This window comes from Mya arenaria, chromosome 5 (genome assembly GCF_026914265.1).
Source record: "Mya arenaria isolate MELC-2E11 chromosome 5, ASM2691426v1".
Lineage (NCBI taxonomy): Eukaryota > Metazoa > Mollusca > Bivalvia > Myida > Myidae > Mya > Mya arenaria.
This window is the reverse complement of record NC_069126.1, coordinates 31,396,815-31,421,540: the sequence shown is the minus strand read 5'-3', so window position 1 is coordinate 31,421,540 and position 24,726 is coordinate 31,396,815. Positions and strand designations below refer to the sequence as shown.

Here is a 24,726-nt window from a genome sequence, read left to right as displayed (position 1 = left end):
AAGGGCGAGCTAAAATTTCAAAGCAGTAAACTATATCAAATGTCCTTTGTTTTTCACTGATAAATCGTTATAAACCAGTAAATAATAGTCAATTATCTTGGAGCATACTATAAACATTCATTATGCAGAAGGGTTTAGTTAAAACACAGACACAGTCTCCACATTCATTTCAATCAGACACATAAATACATCACAAGCTGTGGTTTATAACATACGTTTACAAACAATTTATGGACAGACAGACAGATCTATTTATTCCGACGTGTACATAGTACATTGTCAATAAATATAAACATATTTCATGAAATATACAAACAACATTCAACAAGACTATGATGATATGTATGTGTTACAATACGACACGGTTTAATGTTCTTATACTTCAACTCGGACACCTTACATATAATGCAAATACTTTCTGCTTATAGGCTAATTCTTTTACTTCTCTTTAAGGTATCCGACCCACAAATATGTGATCTCACATTGTTATGGTATATTAAATTTGAAAGATTTTTGTGTACAGATAAAAAGAAAATGTATTACTTTACCGAAAATAATTTAACAAACAAGTTGTTTAAGCCTTCCAAAATTGCAAAATGTGACGTTTGGGTCCAATCTATGTTGAAATAAAGAGAATATATAAAAACTGAAATAATTTTATGTATGATGTACATTCGGTCATTTAATTTACATATTAGTAATCAATAAGTTAGAACCATTCGAATGATGCCAGAATAATATGGGGACATCTGGGCTGGTATTCAATATTAGTCTTAACAATATCTAAGAACGATGTAGCTAATCGGATTACTTGTTATTAATGACCAATAAAATGAATGAAGTAGATAATGTATTACCATTAGATTATCTAAAGTTGTGTATTGAATGTGGATCTTTCATGGAACTAGTTTATTTTTGAGTCGGATTCCTTAATGCCATTTTTTTATGTATTTGCATGATTGAAGTAAGACCTGTTTTAAATATGAAAGCACAGACGAAGAAACGGAAAACAAAATGTTGCCATGTGTAAAATTGCTGCGATTGCAAACAAAAACGAGTATGGTCATATGTAGCAATCGTAATACCACAACCATAACAAAGATCAATGCGAATTTTTCATTTCTTTCAGGCTTTTCGATTAAATATGGAGTCTTATCAGTGAATAACAACAGTGAAAATATCAGGCTGTCTCAATAACAAAATAACTTGTCTTTAAGATATCAGACCCACAAATACCTCACATTATTTTGATTTGATCTGAATTTGTTTGTGTGCAGAAAAGATAAAAGCTTATTTTACCGGGGGAAAAATGAACAAACAAGTTGCTATAGCTTTCCAAAAATGCAAAATGTGTCGTTTAAGTCGGTTCTACGTTGAAATAAAGAGCAGGCCCCAATATCACGAAAATACTCAAGTCAAATCTCAATCTCAACTCATTTTATCACATTAGAACATAGTATTATTCAAAATCTTTCATGTTTTCATACTTTTTGTAAACGTTTTTTTCTCATAGAATGTGGTATTGAACTACATTGTATTTTGACAATATTTCAAAGAGATCCTATTCTAGAGCAAAAAATATACTTGAGTAATTGTTAAAAGGCAATGAATTGATCTCAAGTATAATTTTGGCTGTAGAATATGTTTCCATTGTAATCTAGACCGAAGGTTTTGATAAACATATTCAATGAAAGGATGCAAAAAAAACTTGTAAAAACATATACTTTTTTATTTGCATGATTTGAACCTACACCGGTATTTAATATGAAAAAACAAACGAGGAAATAAAATAAACTATAACCATATTACCAAATTGCTGCAAATGCAAAAAAAGTGTAACAAGAGATGTTTGTCAATATTAATCCCCCCCCCCCCCCCTCTGAGCGCCATGTTGTCAAGATTATATGGACATTTGAATAAAATATGCGTGGACCGAAAAGACAGCTGATTTGTCACTGACATTGGATGCCGTTGAGGCAATTTTAAGATTATGACCATTCAAAGTGTGAGGATAGAGTGTGTTATGACTCGATGATCCCTAAAATCATAAGGCGTCATCTACAGGTCAGACGCAACTCCAAGTCAAGTTTGAGGGCCTTGGGTGCAGGCATTGTCGTGTTATCACTCGAAACATTTTCGCAAGGTAACTGTGAACTTGACCTTTGACCGGATGACTCCTAAAATCAATAAGGGTCATCTACTGCCCAGGCCCAGCCTCCAAGTCAAGATTGATGATCATAGGTTCTGGCATTGTTGAGATATCACTGGGTGAAGATTTGTTAACTTTTTTGTGTTAAAGGTTACTGTGACCTTGACCTTGGCCCGATGACCCCCAAAGTCAAGAGGGGTCATCTACTGGTCAGGCCCAACCTTCATGTCAAGTTTGATGAACATAGGTCCAGGAATTGTCGAGTTTGCTTTCAAGATCACTGTGACCTTGACCGTTGACCCCTAAAATCAATAGAGGTCATCTACTGGTCAGGCCCAACCTCCAAGTCAAGTTTGAGGGCCATGGGTGCAGGCATTGTTGAGTTATCACTCGGACAACCTTAAATAATTCAATGTCACTGTGACCTTGACCTTTGGCCCGATGACCACCAAAAACAATAGACGTCATCTACTGGTCAGGCCCAACCTCCAAGTCAAGTTTGAGGGCCATGGGTGCAGGCATTGTCGAGTTATCACTCGGACAACCTTAGTATTCAAGATCACTGTGACCTTGACCTTTGGTGCGATGACCCCCAAAAACTATAGGGGCCATCTACTGGTCAGGCCCAACCTCCAAGTCAAGTATGAGGGCCATGGGTGCAGGCATTGTTGAGTTATCACTCGGAAAACCTTTTACCATTCAAGGTCACGGTGACCTTGACCTTTGGCCCGATGACCCCCAAAAATAATAATGGTCATCTACTGGTCAGGTCGAACTTCCATATCAAGTTTGATGATCATAGGTCTAGGCATTGTTGAGTTATCACTCGGATAAGCTTTAAAATTATTTTACCATTAAAAGTCACTGTGACTTTGACCTTTGACCTGATAAGCCCTAAAATCAATAGGGGTCAAACTGGTCAAACGCAACTTTCATGTCAAGTTTGTAGATCACACGTCTAGAAACTGTTGGGTTATCACACGGACAAGCTTTGGTCTACCGATTGACCGACCGACCGACCGACCGACCGACCGACTTGTGCAAAGCAATATACCCCTCTTCATCGAAGGGAGGCATAATTATTATATTAAGCAATCGTTAAACCACAACCGCAACAAAGATCAAAGAGATATCAAGTCTATTTTAGTAATCAATATAAATAATCAAATTGTAAACACAACGAAAACAAAGATCAAATCGATATTCACATACAACTATGAGTATAATCAATATAACACAATCAAATCGTAAACAAACAACAACAAAGATTAAAGCGATATTTAGAACAACAAAAAATATGAGTATAATCAATATAATCAAATTGTAAAAACAGATAAATGTGAAATTTGCATAAATATATGAATAAAATCAATATAAACAATCAACTCGTTAAACACACAACCAAAAAGCAGATGAATGTGATATTTACATAAATGTATGAGTAAAATCAATATAAACAATCAAATGTTGGAATCAATTGTAAATGGATACTGATGGGCGTAATATTTTATCCTTGTGCTATTTCCAATGTGTTTTGTTGTTGTTATGTGTGAGGGATTTTCAAACTTATTTGCTTCTGATCAATTTTTAGAGCAGTTTTGAAAGATTTGCAGTAAAAATATTTGTTTTATATAAAAAGATTGGAAAAAACCCATAATATAATATGTTTAAGTATTATTTTTAAAATGTGTATAAGCAAAATTCAAAACAATTCACCGCACGTGTACAGCACTCAAAATATATCTCATACGATATGTTCCTCAGTCTTGTATTTGTAAATCAGTGACGTCATTCATAACGAATGACATCGAATCTGCACACGCTTTTTTCTCATGTTCCCACTTTCTCCTGACTAAACATTTTGTCATTTTGAACAAAGATTGTATTCATTTCTTGTATAACATTTTGTGAAAACTATTTTCATTAATTTTGAAATATTTAAAAAGTTAATGCTAGCTCCGAATATCTATCCAAAATTAAGAATTAAATCATTACACATCAACAAAATGTTAAAACTGAGACAATAACAAGAGATCGCTGTTTTGAAAAAGCGTTTATCTCCCCCATTGTCTGGTCGTAGGTGAGAAATAATCAATGATGGACATGAAAAGTGTACTTCTTGACTGGAGACAAACAAACATAGTGATCTTTACTGGTCATGACCTGCATACCAAGTATGAAGTATCTTGGTCCAAGGATGAAGTTCCTTTTTTCCAGTTATTGAGCGGAAAGAAGTGCAACGTATGGGCCAACAAAAATGTTTTTTTTCACCTGAAGGTCATTGTGACCTTGATCTACTGACATAAAAAATCAATTGGGGTCATCTACCAATCAATACCAACTACAAACTAAGTATGAACGCCCATGACCCAATCGCTTTATAGTTATTCAGCGGAAATCTTTATTTTACATCAAGGTCACAGAGACCTTTAACCTACTGGACTAAAAATCAATAGTGGCCATCTACCTGTCACGACCAACTGGCATACCTAGTATTCAATACATGAGTGCAAGAATTATTAAGTTATTTAGTGGAAACCGTTTTTTACACCTCGGCACGGTCACTGCAACATTAACCGCGACCTTGACCTTTGACCAGCTGATCCCAAAACAAATAGGGGTCATCAATTAGTCATGACCATCTGGAATACCAAATTCCTAGGTGCAAGCATTCTTTAGTCATTCTTTAGTACCTCAAGGTCACCGCGACATTGACCTTTGACCTACTGCTCCTTATGCTAATTTTAGTTATCTACTTGTCGTGACATACTAGATTATCAAGTGTGAAACTCCTAGGTGCAAGTGCGTTTTCAGTTACTCAGCGGAAACCGTTTTTTTTTTCGCCTTAATGTCACCGCGACCTTGACCTTTGACTTATTAATCTCAACATCAATAGGGGTAATTTACTCGTCACGATCAACTTGCTTACCAAGTATAAAGTTTCTATATGAAAGTGTTTTCTAATATTTCTTCCCCACTAGGATTGCAACCTTAACAATTGCCTACTGATTTAAAAGTCAATATGGGGTCATCTACTAGTCATAACCAAATGGCATATCAAGAATGAAGATCCTGGGTGAAAGCGCTTAAACTGAAACCGTTAATTCCCATCAAAGTCACCGCGATCTTGACCTTCAACCTACTGATCCCAAAATCAATATGGTTCATCAACTAGTCATGATCGACTGTCATGCCAAGTATTAAAGTCCTTGGTGCAAGCTTTCTTTTTATCTTAAGGTCATTTAGGCCTTGACCTTTGACCTACTGATTCCAGAATCTGCTCATCAACTAATCATGATTAACTAGCAATCTTAGTATGAAGTTCCTAGTAGCAAGCATTCTTTAATTAGTCATCGCAAACTGTTTTTGCACCTCAATGTAATCGCTACCTTGATCTTGACCTATTGACATAAAATCAATAGGGGTAATTTACTAATCATGACCAACTACCATACTAAGTATGAAAGTCCTGGGCCCAATCGTTTCATAGTAATTTAGGTGAAACCGTTACTTAACATCAAGGTAACATATACTTTTGACCTACTGGCCCGGAATTCAATGGGGTGCATCTACTAGCCATGACCAACTGGCATACTATGTATGCATATCCTGGGTGCAAGTTATTTTAGTAATTATTGGAACTGTGCTCCCCTGCAGATCACTGCGCCCTTAATCTTTGACCTACTAATCCCAAAATTAATAGGGTTCATCAACTAGACATGAACAACTGGCATACCAAGTATTAAATTCCTTGGTGCAAGCGTTCTTTAGTAATTCAACGGGAAACCGTATTTTCACATCAACGTCACTGCGACCTTGACCTTTGACCTACTGATCCCTAAATCAAAAGTGGTCATCTACTTGTCATGATTAACTGGCATTTCAAGTATTAGGTTTATTGATGCAAACGTTCTTTAGTTATTCAACGGGAAACCTTTTTTGTCATCTCAAGGTCACCGCGACCTATACCGCGCACTTGACCTTTAACCTACTGATTCAAACATCGAGTCATCAACTAATTATGACCAACTGGTACACCAAGTATGAAGGTCCTAGGAGCAAGCATTCTTCAATTATTCAGCGGAAACCTTTTTTTTTCAATTCAAGGTCACCGCGCTTGTCCTTTGACCTACTAATCCTAAAATAAAAAAGGAGGCATCTTCTCTTCACAACTAACTGGCATTCTAAATATGAAGTTCCTGGGTACAAGTATGTTTAGGTCATTAATTAAACTGTTTTCCCCGTCTAGGTTACTGCAACCTTGACCATTGGCATACTGATCCTTAAATTAACATGGCTTATCAACAAATCATGACGAACTGGCATACTACGTATGAAGTTCCTAAGTGCAAGTATTCTTTAGTGATTCAGCGGAAAGCGTACTTTCACCTGAAGGTCACCGCGACATTAACCTTTGACCTACTAATCTCAAAATAGGGGTCATCAACTTGTCATGATCAACTATGATACCAAGTATGAAGTTCCTAGGAGCAAGCTTTCTTTAGTTATTCAACGTAAACTGTTGTTTTTCACCACAAGATCACTGCAACCTTGACCTTAAAATTTGACCTACTGATCCCAAATTCAATGGGGTTAATCTAATAATCATGACCGACTCGCATACAATGTATGAATATCCTGGGTTCAAGTGTTTTTTAGTTATTACTGGAACTGTTTTCACCTATAGGTCACTGCGACCTTGACCATTTACCTACAGATCTCGAAATCAATAGGGGTCATCTACTAGTCATGACTAAGTAGCAAATCAATAATGAAGATCTTTGGTGCAAGCGTTGTAATGTTATTAAGTTGAAACCGTTTATTCACCTTAAGTTATTGAGCGGAGGCGTACGGTCTGACTAACTGACGGACTAATGGACTGACGGACTGACTGACTGACTGACGGGCAAAAATAATATGTCTTCCCCATTCATTGGGGGTAGACATAATTCTTCAATTATGTGTTAATCTGTAGCTTGAGTTCCTGCTGGCACCCTTCGGTCATCAGGATGAACATCCTCGACTCGTTCGGAAGCATGCATTGCTGCAACTATTAAAGAAAATGTATCGTTTTCGTATTAAAAGAAATAGACACTAATCAAAAACAGGAATCGAAACTAACTGGTCTTACTAACTGATTCCGAGTTTTGCAAAATGTTGTTTGAACAAGAACGAGCTGGGATTTGAACATAAGTAAGATAACAAAAACGAGCTGGTAGAACATGTTTCATGTATTAAAAATATCTGGACTGTCGAATACTGTGATAAGGATATATCTATAGACGTTTAACATATTACGAAACAATATTAAGTATTACCTTTCTGCATGTAATTTATACATTTTCCATTAGCGTCAATCATTAATTCACCATTGGAATCGACATTGATGCAAGTAGACGTCGAAGGTGGTTGAGTAGAACCAGATGTTGGTGGAGTAGAACCTGATGTTGGTCGATTATCTGAATTATGTGATATAGGTCCTTGTGTCCCGTTTCTGAAACAAAGAAAGTATCGTAATACTAATAGAACAAAGGACAAAATATCAGTAAATAGTTTAAGGTACTTAGTAGATTAATCAGATCATGTCAAATTTATTCATGTTTAGCGTCAACTGGCCGCAGTTTCGCGAACGTTCTTAAAGCTGCACTCTCACAGATTTGCCATTTTTACAACTTTTTTTTATTTTTTTGTCTTGGAAAGAGCAATTTTTTTGCGTAAATATCCGCAAACCAATAATATAAGAATGATGACAAAAAATCAGATCGCAGCTTTTGATATTTCAATTCGAAAATTAATGTTTTATGGCTTAAACGGTTTAAGAAAAATGCATAAAACATCAATTTTTGAACTTAAATATAAAAATCTGCGATCTTATTTTTTGTCAGCGGTCTTATATAACTGGTTTCCGTGGATTTTCGCAAAAAAATGGCTCGTTCCAAGACAAAAAATTAAAAAGTTGTCAAAACGTTCAATCTGTGAGAGTGCAGCTTTAAGGTAACACAAGCTTAAGTAACTTATTTTATCAAATCAGATTCCTTACTTAGTCTTGAATTGACTAAAATAGTATATCATGATTATTATAAAGACATTTCTCTTTCAAGTCCAAAATCTATTATGAATGTAAATATAACAAAGAACAAGCCGAACTAAAAATGGGCATTGCTTTAGCATGGTATAAGGGATCTAAGATGTGTCGAGAAATTAAGGTCTGGCTGGTAGGTCATTTTCCTTAGTTAAGTATTAAACTAGCCATATGATATAAACTCTTAAAAATATCTCAATGACTTTATTTTCTTGTGTTTTTAATATATAATATTACATCAAATTGACTGAGAAAATGTTAGGAAAACGACTCAAGTTAAAAAAAATAAAAAATAAAATAACGGCCAAGATTTTTGTATCTTTTTATTCACTCTGTTTGTTTTTGCTTTTTGTTTGCTCAACAAAATATCAATTTGGTATAGCCTTATTAGAAAAGCAATCTTCATTGCAAAAGTCCATTTTATCATATCGCTAGACTAAGCAATATGCATAAACTTATCGTTGAGGTTTAGTGGGCCTTTTGAAAGTGAGAAACGCCTGATACACAAAAGGATGGTAGCCTCTCCGACATGATATTTTTTTAGAATATACAATTTAAATTTTAAAAGCCAAATGATCGGGCTCAGCACAAACATTTAAACAAAAGTAACAGTATTAAGTTGCACTTAACGTTGGTATTAATTTTACAATAGTATTGTATATCCCCATACCCAACGTTGTTGTTCGATAAAGATTCCTCTTTGTCTGTTTGATTTAAAGATTCCGTTTCTTCGCTTTGTAACTGAAGAAAAAAAATCAGTTAAGTATTTAAAGAATAGTCCTTTCTACGATACCATATTTTTCGTATAACGCTTTTAAAGTAAATGTATATGAAAAAATAAATCAAGAAAAATATTCAACTACGACCTTTATCTGTGGACTTCTTATATAAATCGAAGAAACAAGTGGATTAACGAGGAAAACTGAACAGATGAACTGAAAATGAAATAAATGGAAGGAACATTGCTCTCCATTCGCACATACTCGTGTGTTCCTTCGGCGTACCATCGTGACGGCGATTACGATAGCTGCAATAATGATAACCGTAATGCCGACACTTATGCCAGCTGTTGCTGAAGGTCGTAACCCGGAATCAGAGCCCCTCGAACTGTCAATTTCATGATGTGTGTTTGTTGACGTATTCGGCGTAGTTCCAGTTGATATTGGACTTGGCAATGTAGTCGTACTTACAATTATTTGCCAAAGGTCCGTAAGGTCTGAAATACGTAAATATTCGTGAAGAGTTGTATTTACCGTAAACAAGTTAAAATGCTGTTGTTAAATGAGTAAATGATAATATTATTTTTATATAACATAAATTTGTGAATAACAGGTTGTTTAAATGCATACGTGTGTTTTTTATAAACATCAGAATAATATACGTCCAGTGAGTAGTATCGGGGGTTATTCTATGCTTTCCGGTGGTATAAGAGAGATATACCAGTAAACATGGTGTTTCAAATAGTGAAAGGATCTCTTTGATTCTGTTTTACTGTTGTAAAGGTTCAGCCTGCTTTCAGTTCCAAATCAAACGTCAGCGCAATGGGCTTGGACACAAACTCAACGATATTGTATAATATTGTATAATTAATTTTCATTTTATATGTATCCTTGTAAAAAATACAATACATAACTTTTTTGTTTAAAGTTGAGATCATAAACACAAAATGTAAACATTTTGCTCGTTCTGTGCCACTTTTTTGTACTCTCTACAAGCCAACACTGAAACAAACCATTATTCCCCATTACTTACATTTGCACTCTTCTGCAATGGCTTTCCGGATGCAGTAGATAGATGGCCTATCATTACACACATCCGTACAAACCCTACATCCCTGTGGTATGCCGGTTTGAAAATATTCATATATTCTGCATATTTTATTTGAATCTGCAATGAAATGACAATCTTTTTAAATATAGGTGATAATAATTTATTTTATTATATACCCATCAAAAATCCACACGCAATGCATATCGCAAAATACGGTAGTCCGTATTCCATTCCAGTGCAATACGGCTGTATTACACTCATGTGCCGTCACGTCATAACAAGTATCGTTGCGCGATGTTAAAATGACGTCATAAAACAAAATAGTGCGTCGTTAAAATGACATTTATTATGAAAACATCTGGTTTTTAAGTGATCAAACCTGTAATGTATATAATAAAAGAATTATTATTACTGCGTTTTGATCCGGAATGTCGTATTCGACTCTCGTGGATTTTTGCAGATTGTGATTTCACTCGGCTTGCGCCTCGTGAAATCCGAATCTGCAGAAATCCACTCGACTCGACTACAACCTCCCTGAGCAAAACGCAGTAATAATAACCCTATTATAACTCGATTGTGAAGACAGCTCGACACAATCAAGTCCGTTACCATGGTAGTACTTTTTCAGAGGCCATGAGGCTGCACGTATCCAGGATCATATTAGTCATTCCACAATCTCAATATCAACGCATTTTACCACATAACAAGATAAACTGATTTAAAATCGTATATAGTTTTACATTTTTACAAGTCGAGGGATGAAACGAAAAGGTTCAGTGCACTACCTTATAGATTAATAAGGTTGATAATAAATGGATCATAATTCCAAAGAAAAATAACTCTAGAGCCAAAATTGTAGTTTAGAACAAATTTTTATTTTTGAGTTTTTACTCAATTGTTTCTTTTTTTGCTTTCGCGTTACTTTATAAAAACATATTGAAAAAATGTGTTTATCAACATAAGACATGAGATTTATGTACATTTTGCAAGGATTAAACTTTTCTAACATTATGAATTATGCTATGTTGTTCTATGGGACTATGTGTTGAGATAGAGACTGAAATATTAGGGCCTGGTACGACTCCAGTTGTCATACTCTCATTTACGGATTCGGCCAAAAAGTGTATTGTATGGTCAAGACATATCATATATATAATAACAAGCAAATATGTCACAGGTATGAACATTTAATAATTAGTATATTGACTATGATAATTGCAGGCACTATTTTAATTGTGAAGTACGTTAACTATACATCGCGAGCAAAATAAATAACCCTAACATATATTGGAAACTTTTAAATGAAATTGTATAACATCATATGTATTCAAAATGTCTATAATACGATGGTAACACCATTCAAATGCGTTATGAACACGTTTAATACTCATGATGAGTATGCTATTGCAATTAATTTAGATTATTGACCAGTAATATCACTGGAAACATAGATAATTTGAATTTAACACGATTACATCATACGAACCTTTGACAAGAATGCCATGTAGCAATGTTAAATTTGATGCCGATATGATATGGTTGCCATCTGTAACAAAGGGAAGCCAATCCACTATATCTTCTGCTTCCCCAAACGTAATTACATACCCCTTAATCTCCATGTTTCGAAAACCATACGTTATATCCAAATTAGTTTGTCCAATCATCATAAATATTTCGGCCATGTCTGGTGTATGGCGATGAGCATTAGCTTTTGGAAAACATTCTAAGAGATTTGCATTCAGTTGCTCCGCTGAAATCTCACGACCAATCCCAACAGGTTTTATAGAAAGCAGGATTTCTCTGATATTATCCATATTATTAGATGTCTTTTCTATAACCAATTTCTCTTGGTTAAAAGAGTTAACCCTGAAAATAGCTATAATGCTTCCATCTGATAACCATTCGGCAAAACGAATGAGCCAATCACGCTGATGGGCAAATGGACTCTCTGCTAAAGCCGGCCACTGGATGCAGTAATGTGCTCGCTTTTGTATCATTCCTTCTACAGGTGCGCCTTCTGCAACTATAAAAGTAAGTTTTATACCCTTATAACATGCGTAAGAAAGTTAATATATAGTATATATCAAGCAAAAATCACTGGCGAGATATTTGTCCTATAACTTGGTCCTTTTTTAATACAGGGATTTTGCTTAAAACTAACGTGTTTATTTTGTACTACAATTGAACAAAAGCTATTCGAAATGTGTTATTAAACGTAGAAATGATTTCAACATTTTGTCCAACATAACTGTTACAATTATTTCCAAATATTTTAAGGAATACTACAAAAGAATAAAAAGGAACAACACAACGTATTCGTTGTAAATGTTGTTTAATCCAAGCAGAAACAAGCAGGTTAAGCAATGCTTGTGTCATGTGTCATTTAATGAAATAACGTTTATTGTAATTATCGAAATAAACATTTAATACATTACTGAGTCTTATATTAACATTTGTTCCATCTTAAATTAAGCTTGTAAGGCATTCAACGATGCATTCTGCACAAGTCAATTGTAAACACGCCCCCCCCCCCCCCCCCCCCAGGTCCGGGGGTATACCGGAGATGGCCGGGGAAATGGGCCGTGTTTTTACCTTCCAGGCGGTGCCGAGTGAATGCGGTGGTTTTGTCGTCGCGCAAAAAATAGCGGGGAATGGGCCTTACTTAGGGTTCCTGGGGTGCGGGGACATTTCGCGGTGATTTTACCGGCAGTTCGTCCCCGCAGGACGGGGATTTTACCCGGGCTTCGCTGGCCCGGAAGTCAAAGTCCCCGCTATTCCCCGGACCTGTGGGGGCGTGGTTACAATTGACTGGTGCATTAGATTAGGATAGCCACAGCGTAGATAGTTTATTATTTTACGGTAGTTTGTACATATAAAATATCATCTCATAATTATCTAACACTTCCTATTCACCTTCATTGTTTGCGGTTGGTAAAGCGTAGCAAGAGGTACACTGCCATTATTCGCTATAAGAATTGTTTGCAATTATAGTTTTTATGTTGCAGGCCATTTTAAAAAAAATATTGAACCGTTTATGTCGTATTACTTTATATGATTTGCATCGCCGTTGACAGAATAGCATTATTGTGTATTATGCCATTATTCGTTGATAAGCATAATTTACAATATATAGATTATACATTTTGCAGTCTTCCTGTCTTACCTGAAGCAAAAGTGCCAATCCAGCATCACTGGTATTCAATATTGGTCTTATATGTATTTAAGAATGGTATAGCCAATCTCGTGTAATAAATAGCGGACCTAGTGAATGAACCCATTGAGGTCTGATCCTAAAATTGACTTAAGTTGAATATTGAATGCTACTCCAGTGGTCTAAGGGCAAATAAGTTTTTTTAGATCTTACATATAAGTACTGATACCGATACATATCGTCGCATTAGTGCTATAGTTTTCTTACTCCTTGTTTTCTTTCATTTTCAGAAAAATAGAGTTGTGTCTAAAAAAGACTTCGTAAAAAGATATTTTCGTAAATAATAACAAGAGGGCCAAGATGACCCTATATCGCTCACCTGTATAAAACTTTGTGCTATAGACTAGTGGATAATTAAAGGGCAATAACAGGGATTTGGCTTCTCTGATGAATTATGTTCATTGACATCCCACCAAATTTTGTGATGATTGGACAAATGCTTAAAAGGTTATTGATAGGACAAGAGAAATTTAAGGTAATTTATATAACTAAAGTGTAATAAATATGCGTAAAGCGCAATAACTCTCGGGAAACTACAGCAATTTTGCTAGTTATCAAACACGTTCATACACATTCTGACCAATTATATGTCCAGTTTTTTTAAAACAGGCGTGTAAAACGTAGCAAATATGTATTTGTTTAAAAAAAAACAAAGGGCTCTGTGACCTAGTTTTTGACCCCAGATGACCCATATTCGGACTTCATTGAAACAACCTTCCTTTTCTGACAAATTTCCAGGATATTTGGGCTGAAAATGTTACCTCTAGATTGTTAACAAGGATTTTCTAGATTTGGGCTCTGTGACCCATATTCGAACTTGAGCTAGAAATCAACAAAACAATATTTCTGACAAATTTCTATGATATTTGGGCTGAAAATGATACCTCAAAAGTGTTTACAAGAATTTTCCATAGTTGGGCTCTGTGAACTAGTTTTTGACCCCAGACGTCCATATTCAAACTGGAGCTAGAAATCATTGAAACAACCTTTCTGACAAATTTTCACGATATTTGGGCTGAAAATGTTACCTCTAGAGTGTTAACAAGGTTTTTCCATATTTGGGCTCTGTGACCTAGTTTTTGACCCCAGATGACCCATATTCGAACGTGGGCTAGATATCATCGAAACAACCTTTCTGACAAATATTCAGTTATTTGGACTGAAAAAGTTGCCTCTAGAGTGTTAACAATATTTATCTATTTTTGGGTCATGTGACCTAGTTCTTCAACCCAGATTACCTATATTCGAAGTCGTCCGAGTATTACTGGAACAAACATCCTGACCAAGTTTCGTGATAATTGAGGCAATAATGTGACCACTAGAGTGTTAACAAACTAAGTATGGACAGACGACAGACGACGGACGGCAGACATTCATCAATCATTAAAGCTCACCCTCAGCCTATGGCGAAGGTAAGCTAAAAAATATGAGGGGTGCAGATAATTGTTAAAATCTACGACATTTTAAAACGCCCTATGGACTAAATGGACATTTTGCCACTATATATATATTAAAAGATTTTAACAATGAATTGATATTTTGTTGATATAAGTTTTATTATATCTTACTCTATAACTATCCTTTCTGTGTTTTATATTGAATGGTTGCCTAACACAATCTCTAAGCTATAAAATTCCGGGGGGGGGGGTCAACAGTAAAAGGTCATATTTTTGCTAAGTTTAGTTTTGTATTATAAACGACTAAATAAGCGTGTTTACTTAGAGAGATAATTGTTTTTTTCTACATCACTTGACCGCATATGCTGACACATCATTGGCAGACGCTCGCTGATTGGCTGATAGAGATTTAATCACCAAATACGATTTAAGTTTAAAAGATAGAACAAAAGCGCCCTGCATATTACTAAAAATGAAGCCAAATACTAATAACAGAAATAGAATTATCTCGAACAGACTTGTCTAGACAACGGTAAGCATATAAACAATTTGTCTGGTTCCCAGCGTACTCTGCACAACAAGAGTACCGATAATGAAATGGTAAGGGCAGGTAACCCAGGCTAATAAACGATATGCTTTAAACGTACATGAAACGTTTTTCTTGAAATGAGATCAATTCTATTTTGACATCTCATGGTTTCCCAATACACGTAATTCGAAATGTTTACATTAAACTTCGTGACACAATGGATTTTAATGCGTGTAGTTTAAATGCATAAATACGCAAATGAAGTATTCCTCTTTCGGAATTAAGAAATATATTTCCAATAAAATTTGAATTAGAAGGTAAAAACAATTTAAATGTACAACGATACATAAAAACTGACGTAAACCTGGGAGGAAACGTTCAACTACCCTATAATTACCCAAATGGGGTCATATTATCTGTTTATGAAAATAGCAATGACTGGGAAACCATCCGCATTACATGTACGTAGCGATAAATACATAAATATTAATTGGGTTTTACCGGTTTCTAAAGTGGTTTCCCATTAAAAACGTTTATATATAGGGTTATTTGGTAAGTGCCAAGGGGAATGTTAAGTATTGTTTTCTCTCTCACATACTAAACTATCATCAGGTAGATTACAATTTGAACAAAAAGTTATACCGTTATTGAAATAAATTATTTGGATATATTATTTTCAGGTAAATATTGATCATTTATAACTTCTAAATTACTTAAACCCACTATCGAGTATGCCTTAAGAAAAACATTACGTATTTTCAGACAAATCAAGAAAATGGGGGGAACCAAACCTATACAAGATCAGCAGTCTTTAATCGTTAAGCTACCATTTGAAATTATTTTTATCAGAGTACCTGGATAATGTCCAACAATAAATGTATACACTAGTTAGCACCAGTCCAACACGCAGTACAGAGCTCATTTTTCGTGACAGCTGTATTCTAAATTGTTCGAAAAAAGGAAGGCAAGGCGGAAGTTACCCGTCTCTTTATAGTACGATATAAGTGCGTCATGGTATATTTCTGATTGGTTTAAAGTTTTGCACGATAAAGAATTCGAAATTTTGCCAACATGCAATGAAACTGAAACGTACATGTATGTAGTTGATAATGAATTACTCGCCCATGATTAACAAGAACCATTAATTAAAGAGATGCGTGCAAAAAACCTGTCGGATTAAAAAGATCTCTGCATCCTAAATAACTACCATGACATTTTTTAAAGGTGAATATAAGGATTCCCTCAAAATGCTTTTTATTTATGTATTAAATTCATGTAGGACATTTTGTGTCTTCACTGACCGTGCAAAGATAAAAAACTAAAATAATAGAATATGTTCGACAGGCAAATTACTGATACATGTATTAGCATCTTCCATAGAATCAACGATGATCATTGCATTCCTCACTTCACGCTATTAAGTTTCAACTATGGAAAACCCTAGTTTGGTGCCGTTATCACTCTTGAAAGCTTTAATACCTGGCACCGTATCAATGCAGCAGCTCAGAGCAATACCACCCAACGTGTGGTCCGTTGTTTGCTTTACGTCAGACTAGTTGCTTGCTGATTGTTGAACTGAATGCATAAGGTGTTTCTTCCCTATCAATCTCAACTCCTAGGCCATTTTCAATTCAAAACAACCTCAGATGTTTGCCGGTATAACAGTAGAATTAGTTTTAAACTGATTGCCAATGAAGTGTATTATTGCATAATTAATTAAGATTCCCGAGAGTAAAGTCATTAAGTTTAACTGCTAAATTGAGATTACTACGCGACCTACTTGCAGCGTAGTTACATGTAAATAATTCTGACATTATCAACCGTCCATATACATCCGAGATGGGATTTTTATGAAAAATGGTCGAGGTGTTCCGAATGCCTTCTCTATGTATTCAATCATATATGACTTTAATCAAAATCTGAGCTCACATGAACAGGGGCGGCATTTCTTCATTTCATTGACGAACAATAAAAGAAACTTCCAAAATGTTCTTAGTTGTGTTTTAGACTACATAGTCAGGCGCGCAGCTGCCTGTGCGCGAGTACGCGGCTGAATCCGCACGATTCTTACAAAAATACCCAGTACATTCAGCCAAAGTTGCTGTGCAATATGCGTACCTGACGACATGATCTTGAAATTGTCCATTTTCCAGTACTAAATAAAGCACCCCAGAACGCCCATAATGTACCAGATTGCACCATGGTATTCGAAAATTTGCAAAAGCAATTTCCTAGTAGATTGCAGTACATAATAATGCGTTAAAAAGTAGCTGACCGGTCTCTTTTTTGCTAAACACCAATAATCATTATATTTGGAACACCTCTTATGATTTATGGCATTTTCATTGTAAATTTTCCTTTTAAATCTACTAGTATTTGACATTGTAAAGATAATGAATATCATAAACATAATACGAAATAAAAACAACTTTGATAGAACAACAGCCTAGAAATAGAGAGTTTATTTAACAACAGATGTAAATTGATAGATAAAAGTAAAAAATAGAACATATTCAACATCAGAACTAAACAACGAATATTTACACCTCAACTTCCATTCCTTAAATGAACTGCCTTTCGGCAATTGCGTTCATCAATCGATGAACGCAACATCTTCGGGTATGTTCGGATCGTAATTCATTGCATAACAATATACATGAAAGCTATTGATCCTGTTATTGGTTGTATTGTGTCTGCAGGTCCCGTAAAATATAGATCAACATTTTTAAAAGTGTTATCTTATTATATTTTAAATATAATGGTACCAGAAGTGTTTCAATTTTACGTTTTAAAGTGATTTCAAGAGGTTGATCTTTTCCCGCGTTATTGTGACGTCATTTGAAAAAAATGTTTCCGGTTATAGTCGGGTCGTTCTATTTACAGAATGGGTAAGAACGGATTACTTAAAGGTTTTCTTAAATGAAATGAAGATTTTTTTAACAATTGTTAAATGAAATAATGAACTAGTGGTGTAAATATAAGGAATGAATTGCGGGGTTGATGTCCTTATCGGGGATATGAACGCAATTGGGTTGGTCAAAGTACGCGTGGAGTCCTTCGGACTCCACACACATTGACCAACCCAATTGCGTTCATACCCCGATAATGACATCAACCCCGCAATTCATTCCTTAAATGAAGAAAAAACATTTTGGAATACCTGTTATATACACACACAATTTCATTGTAAAAATCACACGTTATATGATGCTAGCAAAAAACTGCACATTGTAAAACATTGTTCACAAAATATTTCTTTGTTTTTGGCAACTCTGGTGTGTCTCTTGAATAAGTGCAAAAGCAATCCTGAAGACAACAATAATGTAGTTTATGTTTCATGTTAAAGCTGCACTCTCTCAGATTGAACGTTTTGACAACCTTTTAATTTTTTGTCTTGGAACGAGCCATTTTTTTGCGAAAATCCATGGAAACCAGTTATATAAATGCGGAGCGATATATTTTCTGACCAATAGATGAAGAGCAATGTTATATTACACATGTGTAATATAAAAAAATACGTGATGGTTATATTAAACCGGAAACAAGGTGTAGCATGTGATAAACCAGTTATATAAGACTGCTGACAAAATATTAGATCGCAGATTTTTATATCTAAGTTCAAAAATTGATGTTTTATGCATTTTCTTAAACCGTTAGTAACGGTTTAAGCCAAAAAACATTAATTTTCGAACGGAAATATGAAAATCTACGATCTGATTTTTTGTCAGCAATCTTATATCACTGGTTTGCAAGTATTTACGCAAAAATTTGCTATTTTCAAGACCAAAAAAAAAAAGTTGTAAAAATGGTATATCTGTGAGAGTGCAGCTTTAAAGGTAATAATTACTGTTACCAAAACAAAAGTATTGTACTTATAGTCAAGTGTAAAACGGAGATAGTATATGACCTCATTTTCTAGGGTAGTATGTCCAGTAACTGTTTTGTACCATGTCAAGAAAGCCATTCAATGTGTGCAGGTATGCGTATATTGATCTTTATCAAGTATCTGCACGCTAGCTAATTATTCTAGGGTGTGGATACACTCAAACTTCAAAGTACCCTATTGCTTGAACACCACTTGTCATTTGGAACTCATCGGCCATTTTATCGAAAACAACCTCGGACGTATGCCGGTACATCAGTTGAAGTAGTTCGTATTTTTTTTAATAGTATCATTAATTAAATGTTGTGTTTAAAAGTTGTATTCATTGATCTCGGTTTAAATTGATTGTAAGTGAAGTGTTTTATTGCACACATAATTAAGATTCCCAAGAGTTAAGTCATAAAGTTTAACTTATAAATAAAATTACTACGCGATCTATTTGCAGCGGACTTAAACGTACCACTTTTTGAGTATGTAAACCGTCCAAATACATCCGACGTTGTTTTCGATAAAATGGCCGAGGAGTTCTAAATGACCTCTTGTGTAATCAAATCACACTATTCATTAAAGTGACACTCTTACTAAAAATCAATACATACACATGTATAACAAAGATCAATTTTGACTGATAAACCTTTAACAACTTACTAAATAATGCATTTATGGAAAATATTAACTACTGATAGCAAGATTGTAACCGTGTTTGTAGAAAGCGCAAAAATAATAAATGATTAGTGAATGCTAAAAGATTTACTGTGGTCTACTATAATAGTCTCATAAGGTGGAAACACCATGTTTTATGCACCGTTTTTTTCAAATTAAACTAGGTATCCTTCATAAGAACCATTGTTCACGACATTTATTCATCCTTCTTTTGAATATTTAAACAATAGTATTAATTGTGGTAAATCTCATTTGGTAGTAAGAGTGCATCTTTAATATTTAATTCCCATGTTTGTTTACATTCACTATTATTTTCATCACTAGTAGTATATGTATAATTGATATGCTTTCCTTTTCCTGTTTTTTTTCACAAGTTCTGTATGCTCTATGACCAGTGGTTAATGTGTGATATGCAGGTTTGCCTCAACAAAATAAAAGTTGTTATCGTTAGGGATGTTTTTATTGCTGCTGTTGTTGTTGAACAATATGATCTCTCACGCCCTGTTTCCTTATATATATGAAAATTAATGAAGTAACAAAAAAGTTTATATATATATCCATTGTTGTACAAAGTACAATATTTAAGATAAGATGGCAAAAACAATTTCAAGATATTCTAAACAGATTATGGATGAGAGATTCGTAGTATCAAACTATAAGTCTTGATATAACTGACCAGTAGCCAGTTGTCATTCAAGCAATCCGTTGACCTCGCCAGTTGTCATTCAAGCAACCAGTTGACCAAACGCAGGATCACGGATTGTTTTAAATAAATGAAAGCACATGGTTACATAAAATAATTTGATATACGAACTTGCACAAAATGATCTCGACAACAATTGCTTCGGCGACTGACCAGTTGAGGCTAACAATTGCTTCGGTGACTGATCAATTTAGGCTTGGCCCATATTCACTTACATCTTACGTCTGACTTTGAAACCCAGGCTCAGAAAACTAATTTTTTTATTTGTTTTAAAATTCTTATGATGTAACTTTCAATTTTGACAAAAGACGTGTGTCTGATAGAACAGATTATTTTTAAGAGACACAGCATTTTTTCATTTTCTCCTGTAATTAACAAAATTAAAACTCAGACTCCAGACAATAGTCAATATGTGCCTTTTTATAACATATGTAAGTCAGGCTCACTGGTGCCCAAATATTGGACATAAATTACTACAGTGAACCAAAATATCAGGCATTAATAACTACAATGTGTCCTAACATTTCTTCATCACTTAAAACATTCCCTTGGTTAAGACACTTTTAAAATACATAACCAACTAACTAGTTGCTTCTACTGGAAGCTTATCTAAACATTCAACGACAGTCTCCATCGACGATTCTTCAGTTTTTTTGTTCATTTACTCCTTGTTGCATGTCTAAACGTTTAACATCAGTCTCATCCGACGATCCATCTTTGATTTCTTCATTTACTCCTTGTTGCATGCCTAAACGTTTAACATCAGTCTCATCCGACGATCCTTCTGTGATTTGCTCATGAACTCCTGTTTCCGTTCCTTCGCCTTTTTTCTGCACACACAGACTGTTGTGAATGTCACGGAAAGGCTTGTCAGTCCATACGTCTTTTTCTGAATATAAAACAGTAATTCCAATTATCTATTAAACACATGTCTTGCACAAGGGTGACTTCGTACATGACTTCAAGTAATAAAAAGTATCGAGTCTGTTATATTTGAATAATCACTCTGTATTCAATGGATTTTGGACAATGATATCATGTTTAACTTATCTCTTTTATGCTTTAAGTCATCAATTGAAGAATCTCCGTCTACACTCATGTCGATTAACCTCTGGCCTTCTAATAAAGGCTCATATTCAGAAGTTCCATTCTCACAGTCAGGGTCTTCATTGTCCGAAAAATAGATAAGTAGATTGTTGAATAATCATTTTAGAGTTTGAGCATGGATTATGTGTTCCGCCTCTCAAACCATATTTTTGGTGGTCAATCGGCAGGCGACATTTGTTACTATTAATAGGAATTTGATATTGTGAGTGTCGAGTTTGTAGCTTCACCTGTTCAAAAATAGCGCATAATGGTTTTCCAGCTTAATCATACATGTTATACTTATAGGGATTTACGTGGAAGAAACCCGAGTAAATTTCGAATTGAAAACATCCACAAAAACTGCCAAAGATGCTGGGGTGTGATGCATCAGTAAGTAATATCCGATGCCTTGTACACAACAATGTTGATTTTATGTAAGTTTTTGCCATTTTTTCTGCAAGTGTATCATTTGGTGTCTAGCCCCACAAGCGCGCACAAATGTTGCTCACATAGCGTCATCTTTGTAATTGTGCACCCTCACTTTTGATTTGAACGTATGGGCGAGCTAAAAATTCATAGCAGTGAACTATATCAAATGTCCTTTGTTTTTCACTGATAAATCGTTATAAACCAGTAAATAAAAGTCAATTTTCTTGGAGCATACTATAAACATTCATTATGCTGAAGGGTTTACTTAAAAGACTGACACAATAACCACACAATTTATTTCAACCAGACACATAAATATATCACAAACTGTGGATATTAACATACATTTACAAACAATTTACAATACGACTTTCAATGTTCTAGTACTAGTACTTGAACTCGGACACCTTGCGTAAAATGCCAAACACTATTTGCTTAATAACTAATTCTTTGAGTGGAGTCCGTCTCAATAAATAATGTTTAATTTTTTCTTTAATATATCCGACCAAAAATATGTGACCTCACATTATTTTGGTATAATTTGAAAGTGTTTTGTGCGCAGAAAAAAGGAAATGTATTTATGTATTATTTTACCGAAAATAATTTAACAAACAAGTTGTTTTAGCCTTCCAAAATTGCAAAATGTGAAGTTGGGGTCCAATCTTAGTTGAAATAAAGAGCACATATACAAACTGTAATAACTTTATGTATAATGTATGTTCGGTCATTTATTTAACATATAAGTAATCAGTAAACAAACTACCTTTCAAATGATACCATAAATATATGGGGTCATCAGGTCATCAGGCATCAACACAATCGGTACTCCTCGGCCATTTACCATCGAAAACAACCTCGGATGTATAGTGACTGTTAAAAATGGCAAAAGTCTTTACATTTAACTACGCTGCAAGTAAATCGCGTAGTAATTTCAATTTGGCAGAAGAACCCAATGACTTTACTCATGGAAATCTAAATATTTATGCAACAATACACTTCACTGGCAATCCATTTGAAGTTAGTAATACAAAGTACGTTTGAACACTGCAATTAATAAATACTATTATTTACGAAATACTTCTACTGCTTTACCGGCATACATCCGAGGTTGTTTTCGATTGAAAATGGCCGAGATGCTCCCAATGTAATCATCGATTTACATTTAGGTAAATGAACCTTACAGAGATTTTTTTTATGCCATATTTCGTTATTTTTCTATGTATTTGCATGACTTGATCTTAGACCAGTTTTAGATAGGAAAAAAAACAGACGAGGGAATGGAAAATAAAATGTTGCCATAAATTAAATTGCTGCATATGCAAAAAACAAATGTATAATGGTTATATGTACATACACATATGAGTAAAATCAATATCCACAATCAGATCGTGAAACCACAACCAAAACAACGAGAGCATTAGTGATGGTTTTGTAGAGAAACAAAAAACAATCGTTGTATTTAAAAGTTTGAAAAAACATTATGTTGCATATTGTCAAACAAACTCCACAAAGTGTTACTTCCCTTGCATTACAGTAATCACTGCCACGCATAAAACTCCACGGAGTGTTACTTCCCTTACAGAACAGTAATTATATCGCAATTAAAAGACTTAAGTATCTGCAATTTTAAATGTTTTTTTTTTGTATTCGAACCTTAATGTACCTAAAATAATAACAATTCGATAAAAAAATATCCAAAAAAAAGAGAAGAAAATAACAACAACAAAAACAAAGAGAAGAAAAAACATTTAAAAACAGTTTATATAACTGAATTCCAGCTATACTCGCGCTCTGACAAATTCTGCTTGTCAGGCGGGGTGGGGGGGAGATGCGTATGAGATTGATTGTCAAAGTGTTACAATATGTTTAAGTAAAGTTCAAAATTATTCAACGCATGTAAACAAATCTCGAAAGTCGCTCGTACATATTATACACAATACCACATGGACGAATCATTACATTTTCAAAAAAGAAAGAGATGTCAACCTAAAAGATGCATAGGAAATACCTACTGATGTTTAAGACAAAAATCACTGATTTAAATGTATGCAGCAATATCTATTAAAAAATGAACCTCGAGTAAATGACATAAACACACATTTTAGTCCATACATGCAGAGCAATTCGAAGTGTCACATAAACTTTTTTGGGCAAAAACTATTTTATAAGATATTTTTATCAGTTTTGTTTTTTGTAAAGCTTTTTGCTACAAATGACATTGCATTTGCATCCTTGACATAATATTTTCTCCATTTCTTCATACCAAATGACATTGCATTTGCATGCTTGACATAATATTTTCTCCATTTCTTCATACCAAATGACATTGCATTTGCATGCTTGACATAATATTTTCTCCATTTCTTCATACCAAATGACATTGTATTCGCATGTTATGTATTTCAAATGACATTGTATTTGCACACTTTTCATAACAAATGACATTGTATTCGCATGTTATGTATTACAAATGACATTGTATTTGCATGCTTTTGTTAACAAATGACATTGTATTTGCATGTTATTTATTACAAATGACATTGTATTTACACGCTTTTTTTATAACAAATGACATTGTATTTGCTACTTTTTTGTAACACATGGCATTATGTTAAACATGCTTTTGATAACAAATGACACTGTATTTGCTACTTTTCAGTTACAATTGCCATTGTATTTTAATGCTTTTTTTTATAACATATGGCATTGTATTTGCAGCTTTTTATCACAAATGACATTGTATTTGCTACTTTTTGTAACAAATGTAATAAATGCAATTGTATTTTCATGCATTTTTATAACAAATGACATTGTATTTGCAACT

General features: G+C 34.4%; 1 protein-coding gene and 1 long non-coding RNA gene across 2 annotated transcripts; one reads left to right on the top strand and one right to left on the bottom strand.

Moving 5' to 3' along the window:
- Nucleotides 1-165: 165 nt before the first annotated feature.
- LOC128234678 (uncharacterized) lies at nt 166-16,120 on the bottom strand. The gene is made up of 7 exons (XM_052949081.1): nt 15,993-16,120; nt 11,488-12,024; nt 9,984-10,118; nt 9,215-9,447; nt 8,902-8,972; nt 7,468-7,643; nt 166-7,199 (listed from the first exon to the last, which is right to left on the bottom strand). Exons 2-7 carry the CDS (start codon nt 11,996-11,998, stop codon nt 7,114-7,116), a joined length of 1,212 nt encoding a protein of 403 aa, XP_052805041.1. The 5' UTR covers nt 11,999-12,024; nt 15,993-16,120; the 3' UTR covers nt 166-7,113.
- LOC128234682 (uncharacterized) lies at nt 14,866-24,280 on the top strand. The gene is made up of 2 exons (XR_008261000.1): nt 14,866-15,818; nt 19,058-24,280. It is a non-coding gene; the product is annotated as an uncharacterized LOC128234682 (long non-coding RNA).
- Nucleotides 24,281-24,726: the final 446 nt, after the last annotated feature.

Bases quoted from the DNA above. Each gene is read 5' to 3' on its own strand.
- LOC128234678 (XM_052949081.1), bottom strand. From the start codon at position 11,998: ATGATACAAAAGCGAGCACATTACTGCATCCAGTGGCCGGCTTTAGCA. The intron at 9,448-9,983 runs GTAAGTAATGGG...TACGTATTTCAG, and splicing joins CATTGCAGAAGAGTGCAAAT to ACCTTACGGACCTTTGGCAA. The intron at 7,644-8,901 runs GTATGGGGATAT...TCTTTGTTTCAG, and splicing joins TTATCGAACAACAACGTTGG to AAACGGGACACAAGGACCTA.